General features: G+C 45.5%; 1 protein-coding gene across 2 annotated transcripts in view; it reads right to left on the bottom strand.

Moving 5' to 3' along the window:
* Positions 1 to 16,865, bottom strand: part of Entpd7 (ectonucleoside triphosphate diphosphohydrolase 7) — a 46,292-nt gene that overhangs the window by 18,210 nt on the left and 11,217 nt on the right. For both annotated transcript variants that reach the window (XR_012910695.1, XM_075974144.1), the window contains exons 4-8: positions 13,626 to 13,831; positions 13,013 to 13,163; positions 5,134 to 5,237; positions 2,054 to 2,110; positions 1,313 to 1,446 (exon numbers count right to left, since the gene is read on the bottom strand). Coding sequence is in view for 1 of the 2 variants with exons in the window: in XM_075974144.1 (XP_075830259.1) it covers positions 1,313 to 1,446; positions 2,054 to 2,110; positions 5,134 to 5,237; positions 13,013 to 13,163; positions 13,626 to 13,831 (652 nt within the window). In the remaining variant the exon portion in view is untranslated. The remainder of the gene's footprint in view (positions 1 to 1,312; positions 1,447 to 2,053; positions 2,111 to 5,133; positions 5,238 to 13,012; positions 13,164 to 13,625; positions 13,832 to 16,865) is intronic.

The raw sequence follows: 16,865 nt of genomic DNA, 5'->3' as shown, positions 1-16,865 counted from the left end.
TGTGTACTGTCAATCTTAGGTCTCACACTCACTCACTCCGTGTCCACAAGCGCCCACACCACACACACACAGTGGCAGCACATTCCTGTAATCCCAGTCTTGGGGAAGAGTGGAAGAAGAATGTCCTTCCGTTTGCTGTCAATATGTTTCTCTCACTGATGGATGAATAAAGTTGTTTTGGCCAATGGCCAGCCAGAATAGAGCCAGGCAGGAAATCCAAAAATATGGAAAGAAAGAAGGCAAAGTCAGGGAGATGCCATGTAGTTGCCAAAGGAGTAACATGCCAGGGCATCACTGGTAAGCCACAGCCATATGGCAATACACAGATTAGTAGAAATAGGTTAATTAAATTTTGAGAGCTAGTCAGTAATATGCCTAAGTCTTTGGCTTTTGTTTTTGTTTTCTTCCCTGAGACAGGGTTTCTCTGTAGCTTTGGAGCCTATCCTGGAACTAGCTCTTGTAGACCAGATTGGCCTCAAACTCATAGAGATCCATCTGCCTCCCGAGTACTGGGATTAAAGGTGTGCACCACCACTGCCCAGTTGTGCCTAAGCCTTTGGACAAACAATTACAATTAATATTAAGCTTCTGCTTGATTATCTTAATAAGCGGGCAGAGAGAAACCGGTCTAGTGGAACCAGGCAAGATGGAGAAAATGTATAGGCAAGTTCCACATTCAGTGAGAGACCCTGTGTCAAAGAGGAAGGAGACACGGGATCAAGGAAGACACCAACCTCCACATGTTATGCACACAGATGTAAGTACACACCCACACATATGAACACATAGGTAAACAGTATCAGAGATGAAGGAAAGGAACAGTAGGGAAAGGGTATGTATGACCGGTATCCAAGACTGACCTGTATATTTACTCCTCAGGCAACCCCCAAAGATACATTATTTAGTATTAATTATCACTCTTAAAATGTATCAAGCACTTATCATAAGTGGGCCACTTGCTAAGCACTTGACATTCTGATATCCTCACAGCTTTGTAAGAGAGATACTTTTATGCCTTGTGGACACCCAGGACCAGGGAGGTAACCTGCTCGAGATAATGCAAGCTAGTGCCAGGGTGGTGGCAGGCACAGGTCTTTAATGAGGCAAAGGCAGTCAGATCCCAGTGAGTTCAAGGCCAACCAGGGTCACACAGTGAGACCCACATCCCATGGAAAAAAGGAAAAGAAGATAATGGAAGTTAGCAACTGCCTGACCGGATCCAGGACTCTGACCCCCAGCATACAGCTTCAAACACTGACCTTCCTACACTGGCATTGGGATTTCTAACTGGACTTCACACAAGGCAAAATACCTGTTTGGGAGGAAGGACAGAGGTTGAGGTAGGGACTTCATAGGCAATTTGGAGAGAAGCTCCTCCCATGTCCAGTATCCCCACTGTCCTCCTGCGTCCCGCTGCTGAGTCCAGGGAAGTGTCAGCATCCGACTCTGAAACCAGTGACAGATTCAAATAATCAAACACAAAAACCAAGTCCAAAGGAAAGCACACCCCAATCCCTCCCCCAACACCACTACCCCCACCTACACCCCCGCCCTCTGCAAAAAAAAAAAAGAAATTTGACAGCAAGATGGCTTATCTAAGAAAAGCAACTAAAATAAATTCATCTACTAAGTGTACATTATACGGAGAATAATTCTTTCAAATGACTTAAATATAATGCTTCAACTTTATATGCACAGGGACAGGAGAGAACCAACTCCAGCCTGTTGTCCTCCACATCTGCACCATGGCGTGTGCGTGCCCACCCTCATACACACGTAATAAATAATGTTCAAACAATAACAACAATGGAGGACTTTTTAAAGCATGTGTTCTGTGGAACGAGAGCAGACACAAAAAAGAGCAAACTATTCGAAGGGTTGAGACTGGGTGAGGGGTTCGTCCACGTTCATTTTGTCACTTCTTTAACAGACATTTGAAGCTTCCCATAAAGACTACAACGAAGAACAGCTCCCAGCAAGCACACACACACTGCCGAGAGCCTGGAGAGAAGCCACAGCCCTTGAAGAACATCACACGGCAGAATGGACTTACCATCTTCATGGTCAAATCGTCCCAGAACAAAGTTGATTCCAATCCATGCGTAAACTCCTAAGGAAGAAACGGAAAAGGCCTCTCTATAATTCTCTACTGCTGGACCATACCCACCCCCGCACCTCAAGGGCACCCTTTTTCTCCTTTCTTGGAAAAAGAAAAAGAACCATAATATTCTACTCCATACTCTTTAAAATTTGTTTTTATTTCATGTGCATTGCTGTTTTGTCCGCATGTATGTCTGTGTGAAGGCGTCAGATCCCCTGGAACCAGAGTTACAGACAGTTGTGAGCTGCCATGTGGGTGCTGGGAACTGAATCCAGGTCCTCTGGAAGACTAGCCGGTGCTCTTAGCTGCTGAGCCACCTCTCCAGTCCCTGTCTACTCCATACTCCTGGTGCATGGACCTTAAATCCTCTCTCTCTCTCTCTCTCTCTCTCTCTCTCTCTCTCTCTCTCTCTCTCCCTCTCCCTCACCCTCTCCCTCTCTGTCTCTCTCTCCTCTCTCCCTTTCTTCCTCTCTTCATCTAGCACGCTGCTTCCCACCCCCATCTCAAATAGTGCTGGGCTCATGCATGCTAGCTACCTGCATCCCCAATCACATCTTTTCTCATGTGATTTTCATTCTTTCTGCAATCATTTGTAACTTCTAATAATTCTATGAAGACTAGGAACTAATTGTTAAAAAAAAAACTCTTCAAAAAAAAATGTTTAAAACTGTATCAAGAGTCAGGCATGGTGCCATATGCCTGTAACCCCAGCACCCAGGAGGCAGAGGCAGGTGGATTTCTATAAATTTGAGGCCAGCCTGATCTGGCCAACCGGGGCTACATAGTGAGACCCTGCTGAGAGGGGAGGGGGTCTGGGGTGCAGCTTAGTGGGAGGACACCTGTTCAGCATGACCAAGGACTTGGGGGAGAAGAGTGAGTCTTGCAGCTGTGACTTCTGAGAGAAGTGGGGGGGAATACAATCACCCAGCGTCCCCACAGGATGCAAGTATAACTCTTGGGGGGGACACACAGGGAATACGCCCACCCAGCGTCCCCGCCAGATGCAAGTGTAACTCTGGGGCCAGATGCAACTGTAACTCTGGGTGAGATACACACAGAGAATGCGCCCACCCAGCGTCCCCACACGATACAAGTGTAACTGGGGGGGGGGACACACACAGGGAATGCGCCCACCCAGCATCCCCACACGATACAAGTGTAACTCGGGGGGGGGGGGGGGACACACACAGGGAATGCGCCCACCCAGCATCCCCACCAGATGCAAGTGTAACTCGGGGGGGGGGGACACACAGGGAATGCGCCCACCCAGCATCCCCGCCAGATGCAAGTGTAACTGGGGGGGGGGACACAGGGAATGCGCCCACCCAGCGTCCCCGCCAGATGCAACTGTAACTGGGGGGGGGGGGGGGACACAGGGAATGCGCCCACCTAGCGTCCCCGCCAGATGCAACTGTAAGTCTGGGGGGGTGGACACAGGGAATGCGCCCACCCAGCGTCCCCGCCAGATGCAACTGTAAGTCTGGGGGGGGGATGCACACAGCAGCTTTGTAAGAACTCTGAAAGTGAAGCGAACAGTGGACACACAGACAGACAAGAACTGAAAAAATGCTCCCAAACTAGACCAAGTCTCTCATTTTTTTCCCTTGGCTTCAACTCAAAAGCAGTTGGGGATGAAGAAGAATCAGGTGTGAGCAGAGAGAACTTTCTGACTCCTTTCCAGCTCAGAGTGGGAAAACAGACTCCAAAGGTTCAGAGGCAGCAGGGGGAAGTTCAGGGCGGATTTGCTGCTGCTTGCTTGTCTGGTTGTTGTTGGTGGTGGGGTGTGTGTCTATGTATGGGCCTGTGTGCCTCTGTGTGTGCCTGTGTGTGCCTCTATGTATGTGTGTGTTTGTGTCTGTGGTGTGCCTATGCCCATGTATGTGTGTGTGCATGCCTGTGTGTGTATATGTGTGCGCACACGTGTGCACATGTGCATGCTAAGTGTACACGGGGACCAGACATGACACTGGATGTCTTCCTCAGTCACCCTCCACCTTATGTTTTGAAGACAGGGTCTCTCAGCAATTCAACTAGACTGGCTAGTCAGTAAGCCCCAGGGATTCTTGTCTCTGCCGCTCCAGCTCCGGGAATAGAGGTGTGTGTCACCACACCTGGCTTTTTATGTGAGTGCCAAAGGCTCTAACTCGGGTCGTCACACTTGTGCAGCGAGCACTTTACCAAATGAGCCACCTTCCCAGCCCCATGGTCACCTCTGGTAAAAAAAAAAAAAAAAAAAAAAAAAAAACTGGACTAGGCTGAATCTCTGAGTTTGGCTAACTTGGTCTACAGAGTGAGTTCTAAGACAGCCAGGGATACACAGAGAAACACTGACTCACAAAAAAGAAAAAAAGGAAGGGAGAGAGAGAAAGGAAGAAAAGAAAAGAAATTGGAATAGCTGGCCATGTTGGTGCATGCCTGTAATCCCTGCACTAGGAAGCAGGGGCAGGAGGATTGCTCTAAGTTTTAAGCCAGCCAGCAAGTTCTTGACAAGCAAGGGCTACACAGTGAGACCTTGTCTCAAACCCAGGAAAGAAGCGGGAGCAACCGATCATTCTGGGCACCCTGGGCCACATGAGAATATCAATGCAGTGCTGTATTAAGGGAAGTCACACCAAACAGCAATTACAATAAAAGGAAAGCCCAAAAGAGGAGAAAAGTAACTCAGCCTAATCATTCCTTGAACTAAGGTCTCCTCATGCTTTAATGGAATAACCTGCTTTCATGTTTAAATTAGGACAACTACACATAACTCCTAGAACTGTATGTTTGCAAAAGTGCAATTAACTAATCAAAGACTCGTTTGGAATCATCATTAAATACTAAGTGTGGTGCTTCGTGCTAAGTTAAAACCAGATATAAACCTGAGACTTCCAGAGGCAGCTTCTGAAACGGATGACTAGCGTAGGAGCTACGAGAAGACTGGACAGCTGAGCCAAGTGGAAGGCGGTACGCCCAGCAATCCCGAGCGCCTGCTAGGGAAGCTGAACCCTGAGCATCTCCAAGGGCCCAGCGCTACCCCGCCAGCCCAGTACCTTCCTGCTTCCCAGAGATCACTTCGGCCTGAGACTGTGAAAAGAGGAAGTCAAACTCCAATGGCAAATCTTTCACTAAATCAGCCAAGATAGCCAACTGCTGCCTGCAGAAAAAGAACAAAAATATCCCAAAGTTAATTATTAACCGTCTTTTCACCTGGCACCAAAGCAGCCCAGTAAACTGTGGCAGAGGGAGTGCTGGAGCTCAGGGGCCAAGGGCTAGCCTCGGAAACATGGTGAGCCCCCATCTCTTAAAGAAAACAAATAAAAACCTCTTATCACAAACTGCCCTCCCATGTAGTCTTGTCACGATGCCTCCCCATCTACCCATCCACTTGCCTGGCGCTTATCCATTTTGGTTCCTATTTTGACTTCAGAGGCTCAAACTACAACGGAAGAACAGCCTCCTACACAAAGACAGTATTTAGGGATCAGTATCAACCCAGGACCCCCAAGACCGAGTTCTTGGCTCAAAGGAGATTAATTCGCCCCAGCGGGACAAAGGGCAAGGAATAAGAGACAAAGATAGGAGACAGAGGCCAAGGGAGAAGAGGAAGGAAACAAGGGAGAGGGAAAAGGGGCAGCTGTCCCAGAAGCGAGACAAAGAACTGCCTTTGGGTAGAGAGCAGGCAGCCATGGCCCACGGGCAGATGACAGTTTACACAGATAAAGAAGGAAACCCCCGAGTTAGGATGAGGTGTTCATTGTTACTGGGTGTGTTAATTACATGGGCTAAAGGGGCCTTTGATTGCTGGACTTCAGTACTTCCACAGTTGAACCTTGGTCTCAGGAGGAGGAAGAGGCCAAATAAGGGAATAGACCTTGGGGGCTAGTTTTAGAACTGTAATCTAATGGGTTTTAGAAGGCAGGGGAAGGGGGAGAAGGGCAAGGCCTGCCGGAGGCATGTTTCAGGCTGGCTAGTGCCTCTTCACCTTAAATCATGAAGTACCCGGGTGTTCCATGGGGAGCGCATGGCTTTACGGCTCTGGGCGAGCATGAGGGAAGTCACAGGAAATTCAGACACTCTTGGCTACACTGTTTCTAACTCCGAGAGGAAGATGTCAATTACAGACACAAACTCACCCTCGGGTCTTACACAATACAGCCTGCCTCTCGTGACCTCACAACTAGGCAACGAGTGCCACAAGCTCTTATATAATCTATTATATGAACTAACAATTAACTCTTCCATGTTTCAAGGGTTGACTTTTTTTCTTTATAAAAATTTTATCATTTGAAAAACGCAGAGGCGGTTCAGAATACAAAGTTCATTAGGATTTCTACTTCAAGGGTGACATTTGATACCTAGCATCTATGTGGGTATTTTTCCTCTGAAGTTTTAAATGTTTTTCCTAGGTTTATTAGATGAAGTAAAAATAAATAAAGGAAAGGATAATAAAATGAATCCAAGGCAAATGTTAGTTAAGAATGAGACGAACGGTCATTTTACATTTGCAATGTTCCCATGATTGTGTGTGTGTGTGTGTGTGTGTGTGTGTGTGTGTGTGTGTGTGTGTGTGTGTACATGTCCATATGTGGAGGCCAGAAGTTGACATTAGGTGTCTTCCTCAACTAGTCTCTACCTTTTTTTAAAAAAAAAGTTATATGTGTGTTTTACCTACATGTATGTATGTGTACCACATGCATGCTTGATGCCCATGGAGGTCAGAAGAGGACATCAGAGTCTCTGAGACTGGAATTACAGATGTCTGTGAACCACTTTGTGGGTGCTAGGAATTGAACCCGGGTATTCTACAAGAGCAACAACTGGTCTTGACCACTGTGCCACCTCTCCAGCCCTCCATCTTATTCTTTTCTACACAGGGTTTCTTCAGTGAACCTGGAACTTCCTGGTTTGGTTAGACTGTCTGGCCAGCAGCCCAGGGACCCTCCTGTTCCTGCAGCCCCAGCACCAGGATTACAGGCATGCTCCACTAGACCTGGCTGGGGATCCGAACTCAGGCCCTCGTGCCTGGGAAGCAGGTACTTTCTCAGCTGAGGCCTCTCCCAGCCCGTCCTGGATTTCTAAAGTTATTCATTATAGGAATATTCTACCAGGTCAGATAACTGTCAACATGACTCAGTGAAAAATACTGCTGCCACTTAAAAGGGCAGAATTATACTTGAGGAACTAATTTTCCAATACAATCTCATGTACAGCGTTTTTAAATGCTAACTGTTACACATCATAACTTTCTACAGAGTTCACAGGGATAAGGAGGGGCTATCTGAGGGGCTATCCATCTCTCGGGATGGGACAGGCTTCTGAGTGACCCACAGATGAGGGCTTGCTGTACCTGGTGGTGACAGGGAAGGTTGGCCACACACCTTCGGTGCTGTCTGCGATGTATACTACCTGTACTGCTAAAGTTTGTTTGTGTTTAACCTTTCATTCAGTCAGGACACTTTAACAAATGTTTGTTTTAGATTTGATTTCATTCCATGTATAAGTGTTCCACCTGCATATATGTGTGTGCACCACATGTGTTCCTGGTGCCTGTGGAGGACAGAAGAGGGCATCACAGCCCCTGGAACTGGAGTTGTGGAAAGCTGTGACTATCATGTGGGTGCTGGGAATTGGACCTGGGTCCTCTGTGAGAATAAGTGTTCTTGACTGTCTAGCCATCTCTCCAACCCTGAGCCACTATGCTTTCAAAAATATAATCCAAGTAATAAAGAAAAGATAACAATATTACTTATTATAATAATCTGGGGAAATAAAATGATGACAAGGGAATTAGTTAAATAATTTATGAAGCATCTATATAATGAAATTAAAATCATATTGATGTTAAAAGGAATGAGGTCCATTTATATTTTTAAATGATAACATGAAAAGACTTTCAATATACTTTTCAATATGCTTAATGGAGTTTGTTTAAAAAAACAAAAACAGCTGGGCAGTGGTGGCGCACACCTTTAATCCCAGCACTCAGGAGGCAAGGGCAGGTGGATCTCTGAGGGTTCGAGGTCAGTTTGGTCTACAAGAGCTAGTTTCAGAACAGCTAGGGCCACACAGAGAAACACTGTCTCAAAAAAACAAAACAAAACAAAAGCCAAGGTTGGAAATGGCTCTGAATTAGGAGGACTTGCCTGCAGAGGACTCTAGTTCGGATCCCAGCATCACATCAAGAATCACAATCACCGTGACGCCAGATCCTTCTGGTCCCTCAAGTACTTACACTCGTGTGCACATGGATACCCACACAGACACACATCATTAAAAATAGTAAAAAGAAAATCTTACAAGTTTTCAAAAGAAATAAAATAAAAAAACAAAAACAAAACAAAAACCTCCTTATATACTGTACTGGGATGAAACTTTCATTCTCAACATTGTTTCTTTTCTTTACTTTAAACTCAGTGGCGAAACTCTGAGAGCTCCTCAACAGAGCCAGGTTACATAGAAGTCTCCTGCACCGCCCCACTGTCCTCCCTCCTTCAAAGTTTCATATCTGAAATTTCCTACAGTTAAAACAAACAAACAAACTCGCCAACATGACTTCCCAAACACGAACTGAACAATGGTAACACCAGTGGACATGCCAAAGGGAACATAAAGACCTCAACCCTAATCAAAGAACCACAGGCAGCTAGGGAAAGTGGGCAGCAAGAGAGAGAGGTGGTCTTCCCCAGGGAAGAGCACACCAATTGTCTGCTCAGGTCTAAATGGTCAGCCCTAAAAACACATACAGGTAACATTATACACACTGAGCGGGTTGTTTTTAGGAACACATATGTATATAGATATATATACACAATAACAATTAATGAGAAAAGAGGCCATGAATTTGAAGGAGAGTGGGGAGGAGTATATGGAAGGGTTTGGAGGGAGGAAAGGGAAGGAAAAAATGCTGTAATTATATTATAACCTCAAAATTTTTAAAAAAAAATTAAATAAAATAAGATCCTGTAAATACCTTTATATAATTTTATAGGTATTTCCATTATAAAATAAAGAGGAAGTAGAAAAAAATCTGCTTGATTGTTGGCAACACAACCTAGTGCAGATATATTCAAATGCAGTCCAGATGACTCATAGGCACTAGTGGCAGATACCAATGAAACAGGAAGGCATTAATCACACAACGCAGGCTCTTGCAGCAACAGGCAGATGGGGATCAGCCACTGCCCTAGAGGCAGTCATGATTTCATTGAGTCCAGAGTGGACATATGCATTACTGAAAGGCAACCAGAAAAGCAGGAAGAGAAATGAAAGCTGCCTGACACAGCAGAGCCTACCATTCTGAGATTCCACACTCATACTTGTGTGACAGAGACAGTACAGGGCAATGCCAGGAGATGAACTATTTTGCTCCAGACACACATATTGTTGTTCTTTTTTAAAAATGCTGCAAGATCCCCGTGGCAGTAGGCAGCAGAAATGCTGTAGGTCCCAAATGGTGGTAGCGGGCCACGTGGTGGCAGGCAGCGGGCTCTGGGAGCAGCCAGTCCTAGGCAGAGACGGCTGCTGGTCCCAGAGCAGTGGTGGCAGGCCATGTGGCAGCAGGCAGTGGGCTCTAGGCAGAGACGGCTGCTGGTCCCAGAGCAGTGGTGGCAGGCCATGTTGCAGCAGGCAGTGGGCTCTAGGCAGAGACGGCTGCTGGTCCCTGAGCAATGGCTGGTCCCAGGCAGGGAGACACATAGCAGGCGGGCAGAAGACAGAAACATGGATAGACACGACATGCAGGGTGAGGTTGAATGTTTATTCAGGGGGTTATGGAGGAGGAAGGGTGAAGGGGGGGACAGAGAGAGAGGGAGAGAGAGAAGAGAAGAAAGAGACAGAGAAGGGGGGAAGCAGAGAAGTGGGGAGAGAGGCAGAAGCAAAGCTGCCTCTCCGAGAGGAAGATGGAAAAGAGAGCGAACTCAGGCCAGAAGCTGAAGATCAGCCTGCCTCAGCGGATGGGGAGGGGAATGGGTGTGGCTTGTCTCTTAAAGGGACCAAAACCATAACACATATGGCGGCTAAACCATCGTCCATGTTCTTCTGCCCAGCCCTGCTGGCTGGCTCTGCCACTTTGACCTTTATTCTGGGTTTCCTCCCCAGCCTAGGTTGTCGGGCCTCATCACGGCCCAGGCTGTGTGATCTGGCATCTTCACCTTCTGCCCTCACCTTCTGTTCTCTTCCTAGGGTTTCAGAAGTTCACAAACAAAAGGTAATATTTCTTACTTCAAAAAGCAAAAATTCTGGAGCTGAGTGGTTGGCTCAGTGATTAAGAGCAATTGCTGCTTTCGCAGAGGATCTGGGTGCAATTCCCAGCACCCACACGGTGGTTCACACCATCTGCAACTCCAGTCCCAGCGGATCTGAAGCCTTCTTCTCAACTCCTTGGGCGCCAGGCACACATATAAAGCAAATACATGCATGTAGGCAAAACATTCATACAAATAAAATAATAAATCTAAAAAAAGGAAAATTCTAGGAATGAAGAATGTAGCTTGGTTAGGGAAGTATTGCTTACCGGGAACAAAACCCTAGGTTCCGCCCTAGCACCACACTAAAACAAACAAACAAACAAACAAACAAACAAAAAGGCCTGAGGAACAAGCCTAGCCTAATCTCGCTAATCTCAGAATTCAAATTCTGAGAAAGCAGAAAGACCTCAAATTCAAGGTCATTCTCAGCCACACCGTGAGTTAGAAACCAGACTGGACTACGTAAAGCTCTAACTTGGCTGGACATAGTGGTCCACGCCTTTGATCTCAGCACTTGGGTAGCAGAGGCAAGTGAATCTCTGTGAGTTTGAGGCTATACAGTGAGATCCTGTCTAAAATAAATAAACAATGTAAAGGTAAATTATAGGATGATCCTAACTTTGTAGAAATTACATATAGATATACAAAGAAAAGACACCAATGCAAAATGAAAAGGTCAGGAGACAGAATGAACAGTTTTGTTTGGCTTGATGTATGTACTTTTAGGACTTCCTATAAGGTTACAGCTTTAACATTTAAAGCGTGATTTGTAAAATCAAAATGAAATTTTATACACAGAGAGCTAGAAGGCCTCCCCTGATAACAAATGACCATAAAAATAATCTGCTCCTCACCAGAAAGCCAGAGAGCTACCACTCACTGAGCACAGCACAGCGGGATATTACACTGCCCGGCGCACCCAGACCAAAGCGCTCATCAACAGCGAGGGTTTCTAGTATGGCAGCCTGAAGAAACACCAAGTGAGAACATTTAACTGTGTGGAAACGCAAACTGCTGTTTACCAAGAAGAATATTTCCATTATTAAGGGATGCCCAATGCTTATGAGACTGGCCACTCTTGGAGGCTTAATTCCAACGTCGACGCTGGCACTGAGCTCACTGAGATGGCACCAAAAGCACAGGCAACAAAACCAAAACCCACAAGCGGGAGCACACCAAACCAAGAAGTTTCTGGAACAACCAGCAGAAGAAAAAGGAAAGCTTCCTAGTGAAGTATTTACAAACTGCACGTCTGACGAGGGATTAGTTCTCAAAACACTGGAGAAAATTTCACAGCTTGACAGAAAGGAACTTACAACCTGACTGTAAAATGGGACCATGGACTTGATCACCTATTTCTCTAAAGACAAACGAACGGTCAGCTGGTGTATGACAACGTCTTAAGGTCTGCATGAGGGGACTGCAAGCCAGCACTGCAGGAAAGACAACTTTACATCTGCTGGGGTGACTATTACAAGAAAAATAAAAGACAGGTGTTTGCAGAGACGTGGAAAAAAAGAACTCTTGACAGTGGGAATATAAAATGGTACAAAGTTCAATCCCTGGAGCCTACATATTGGGAGGACAGAAGCAACCCCTCTAAGTTGTTCTCTGACCTCTATTCGAGCACACACACACACGCACACACACACACGCACACACACAGTGTTAAAGAAAAAAAAACTTCAAAAGTACATATGGATGACAGGAAAGTTGGCTCTCTGGTTAAGGACTCTGGCTGCTCTTGCACAGGACCCAGCTTTGTTTCTCAAAACCAGCTGTAACCTCTAGTTCCAGAGGACCCAATGCCTTCTTCCAGCATCTGTGGGCTCTACACGCATGTGGTACACATACCTACATGGAGGCAAACAGTCATACATATAAAATAAAATTTCTAAACCTTTTTAAAAAAGTGTATATGTAGCTGGGGTGAAGTCCTGGTGGCAGAGCATCTCCCTAGTTAGGCTGTGTTCAGCCCTAGCATCTTTCTTGAGGTGGTGGTGCACACCTTTGATCCCAGTACTCGGGAAGCAGAGGTAGGGAGGCAGAGGTAGGAGGATCTCTGTGGGTTTGAGGCCAGCCTGGTCTACGAAGAGGGTTCCAGGAAGCCAGGGCTATACACAGAGAAACCCTGTATCGCAAAAATAACAACAACAAAGATATCGGGCTCAATTTGGGGTTCAGGTGGAAAAGATCGAACTGGTTGGAGCCAGGAAAGCATCTAAAGCAACAGAGGCTGAGGTTTGTGTAGCAGGGAGAGGAAGGAGAGAGAGTCACCCATCATCATGGGACCCAAAGAGTTACAGAGAAGGTTGAACTGCTGCCTTGGTCTCCCAATAGCCCCCAGTATGACTCCCGTTCCTCGGGTGACTCTTTGTGCAAATACGGTCTTACCATACCTGTTCCATGACTCAGTCACCATCACTACCACTCCCAATTGCCACCACACCCTCAATCCAAACTCAGAACGCTTTTGTCATCTCACAGAGATACTGATCCAAAGCCACAAATGACAGGAAGATATGGCTGCCTGACGGTGCAGTAACTGGGTATAGGAATGGCTCCACGGTTCTGAGCAAGCAGCCTTCCCCACCTGTGAGCTCTGTGTGGCGTGCCTTCACCCTCCTCCATTCTGGCTGCAAGGGACTTGCTTCCCTGAGTCCCATAACGTCCTGAATCTCACCTCTCAGGGAGCAACCTCATGCCCGCTGTGCAGAGGATGTAAAGGGGGGTCTCCTTGTGCTTCTTCACAGGCACATGAGCGGCGGCAAAGCTCAGCAGAGGTCTCAGGTAGTCGCTGGCATGTTCTGGAGTATCTGCCATTGCGGAGATTCCTGAAGTAACACCAAACATGTATACATATGTGTGGACATATGTGTCTGTGTATTTTAATGTAGATTACATATGACCCAGAAAATGAATTCTCATAAGATTCTATCCAAGGACCTACATTTATTTTTTTTTAAAGATTTATTTCTTTATTATGTATACAACTTTCTGACTCCATGTATACCCACAAGCCAGAGGAGGGCGCCAGATCTCATTACAGATGGTTTGGAGCCACCATGTGGTTGTTGGGAATTGAACTCAGGACCTCTGGAAGAGCAGACAGTGCTCTTAACCACTGGGCCATCTCTCCAGCCCCACATTTATGTTTTTGAAAGAAGTTGGATGGCAGTTAAATGAGAGATTCCTCCCAGTGCTCAGATTCCCACAAAAACAAGCGAGCTCCCTTCCTCCCCTTTCTCTTCCTACAGTAGGTCAGAGATCAGTAACAAATGTATTCTAATGAGTACCTGGCTTGATTTTCTTAACCACAGGCTGGCTGTTTCGGTCTCTCATCTGTTTGATGTCCAGTAAGTCATGGGGGTTCCCATTATGTCTTGGCCAGAAGTAAACAAAAATCCGGGAGCCACTGCTACCACAGTCCACCACAAGTCCGTAATTCAGATTTGGGTCTTCGGTGTTGGTGGCTTCAAGGTCTCCTACCCGAGCCAAATACCTAAGATGGATAAAACAGAAACGAGTGGGTCCAAGAACAGGGCTAGTACTTCCGTTGATCGCTGAGCCTTCACGAACGTCCTCACGTCCTACCGTGTCCCAAGCTTTCGTGTACTTGAGCTAGACCCATGTATACTTGGTATACTACAAATTAAAGTGAAAAATGCTTCAGTTTTCGTTTGCTTGTTTTTTTGTGGTTTTGTTTTTGTTTTTTTTTTTTGAGACAGGGTTTCTTCACTATGTAGCCTTGGCTAGCCTGGAGCTCCTTACATAGACCAGGCTGGCCTTGAACTCATAAAGATCCAGTTGCCTCTGCCTCCTGAGTGCTGGGATTAAAGGCATGAGCTACTAGACCCAGCAAATGTTTAAATAGTAATTCATCTGGATAACAACAATAAATTCATTCCGTATTAACACAACATATTTATATATACATACCTATGCTACGCTTTCAGAAGCAAAAACTAGAAGAATGGTTTTGTTTCATAATTTTGCAAATGTCTTTTGCACCTTGATCAACATTCTCATGTTTGCTTTGGTATTCAATGTGCTACAGACATAGCTTTAGCTGAGTGTGTGATGGTCTAGCCTTTCACGCCTGCTGCAAAAGGGAAGAGGTTTTCTTTCTTCCTTTTTTTTTTTTTTTTTTTTTTGAGACAGTGTTTCCCAGTAGCTATGGAGCCAGTCCTGGAACTTGCTCTGTAAAACCAGGCTAGCCTCCAACTCACAGAGATTCACCGTCTCTGCCTCCCAGGTGCTAGGATTAAAGGTGTGCGCCACCACCACCCAGCTTTTTTCTTTTAAAATTTACGTTTACTGATCTATTGGGAGCTCACCAAGGCCAGCTGGACTAGGACTGAAAAAGCATGGGATAAAACCGGACTCTCTGAACAGCTGACAATGAGGGCTGATGAGAAGCCAAGGACAATGGCACTGGGTTTGTGGGAGCCTAACCAGTCTGAATGCTCACCTTCCTAGACCTGGATGGAGGGGGGAGGACCTTGGACTTCCAACAGGGCAGGGAACCCTGACAGCTCTTTGGACTGGAGAGAGAAGGGGAGAGGAGTGGAGGGAGGGGGAGGGAAATGGGAGGCTGGAGGAGGCGGAAATTTTTTTTCAATAAAAAAATAAAGAAAAGAAAAAAGAAAAAAATTTACTTTTATTTATTCATGATTGAACGATGTAAGGACTGAACCTCATACATGCTAGACAAGCATTCTACCACTGAGTAACATCCTCAGACCAAGAAATAGTTTTGACAGACTTTCAGAACGCTGGAGACACCCTGCTTCTATATTATAACTCAAAATAAGTAGAGTTTCTTAGAGGTTTTGTTGCAATTGCAACTGTCTCAATTAAGGTTTCTACTCCATGAAAAACACCATGACCAAAAGCATATGAGAAGGAAAGGGTTTATTTCATCTTACACTTCCGGTCACACTCCATCACTATTGGAAGTCAGAGCAGGAGGAACACAGGGCAGGAACCTGCTCTTCCTGGTTCGCTCAGCCTGATTTCTAAGCATCCAGGACCACCAGCCTAAGGGTGGCCTGAGCCACAGTGGTCTGTGTCCTCTGTCATCATCAGTAGCCAAGATAACGCCCTACAGACTTGCCAGCCAACCGATCTGATGGAGGCATTTTCGCTGTTGAGGTATCCCTCTTCCCAGAAAACCTAGCTTGTGTTAAATTGACAGAAAATTCACTAACAAGCCAGGTGTTACGGTGCACGCCTTTAATCTCAGCACTCAGAGGCAGAGACCTGCGGATCTCTGTAAAATGGAAGCCAGTTTAGTCTACATAGTGAGCTCCAGGCCAGCCAAAGCTACATAGTGAAACCTTGTCTCAAAAAACAAAAACGAACTACCAAAACCTAGCCAACACAAAAACCTAACCCCCCAAAATTTTATATTCTGCTACATTAAAATCTATTGGCTTATCCTGAACTATAAAGATAGCTTTTTGTAATAAGGCAAGAATGATTCAATTAATTATGTAAATCTTAATATTGACACATTTCACTGTACAGTTTTTTTTTAATCACTCATATCAGCACCAATGTTTCTCGTAAAAATCTTTAAGGTCCTGGGAAGTGTGCCAAATTCAGTTGCAAAGATGCATTTGAAATTCTAACTCCCAATTGGAAGCTCAAACTTTAGCTATTTAAATACTGACATTTGTTTCCTTTAAAGGTAACAAGTTTATTTTATTCGTTTTTAAAAGGTTCACGGGTTAGAAGTGTCACTTAGTGGTAGACTGCTTGCCTAGTGTGTACAAGGCATAAGGTTTAAGCTTTTGCATGCTAATTTATTTAATCTTTTATATATATATATATGTCTGAGATTCTGCAAACACATACACACAGTCACATGTTCGTACCATGTGCAGGGCTGGAACACACAGAGTGCAGACAAGGCTGGTGGGTACCTTGGAAATGCAGTTACAGGACTTTGTGAGTTACGTTGAGTAGGCACCAGACCTGGGTCCTCCGCCAGAGCAGCCAGGGCTCTTAACCACTAAGCCGTTTCCCCATGATTTTTTTTTGAGACAGAATCTCACTACAGAGTATGTAGCTCTGGATGACCTAGAATGCACTATCTACACCAAATTAATCTTGAATTCACAGAGATCTACACCCCCTGCCTCCTGAGTGCTGAGATTAAAGGCATAGACCATCACACCCAAATACAAGATAGAATCTTTAAAAATAAATAAAACATCTCTGAAATACCTAAGTCAGAAAACCAGTCTTTCTCATGGTAAAAAATAGTGTTTCACGGCTTAACTGCCCAAGGAGCCTCCCTCAAGCCAGTTTTGGAGCGCGGGAATGTTGAATGCCTACTTCTCAACTCATCGCGTAGTAAATAAAATGCCGTCAAGTACATCAGATTCCCCCCACCACAACGGTATCACAAAGCGAAATGCAGTGACAAAAGTACAACTGAGTAACACTATCTTGATTTGTGCTAAGCCCTCCACAGTTGTATGCCCTCTGACATCATGGAGGCAATCATCAATGTGCTGAACTCTCAGGAG

The sequence above is a fragment of the Microtus pennsylvanicus genome, chromosome 5 (genome assembly GCF_037038515.1).
Source record: "Microtus pennsylvanicus isolate mMicPen1 chromosome 5, mMicPen1.hap1, whole genome shotgun sequence".
Taxonomy (NCBI): Eukaryota; Metazoa; Chordata; class Mammalia; order Rodentia; family Cricetidae; genus Microtus; species Microtus pennsylvanicus.
The sequence above is the reverse complement of the archived record's forward strand: the minus strand, read 5'-3'. Positions and strand labels throughout refer to the sequence as shown.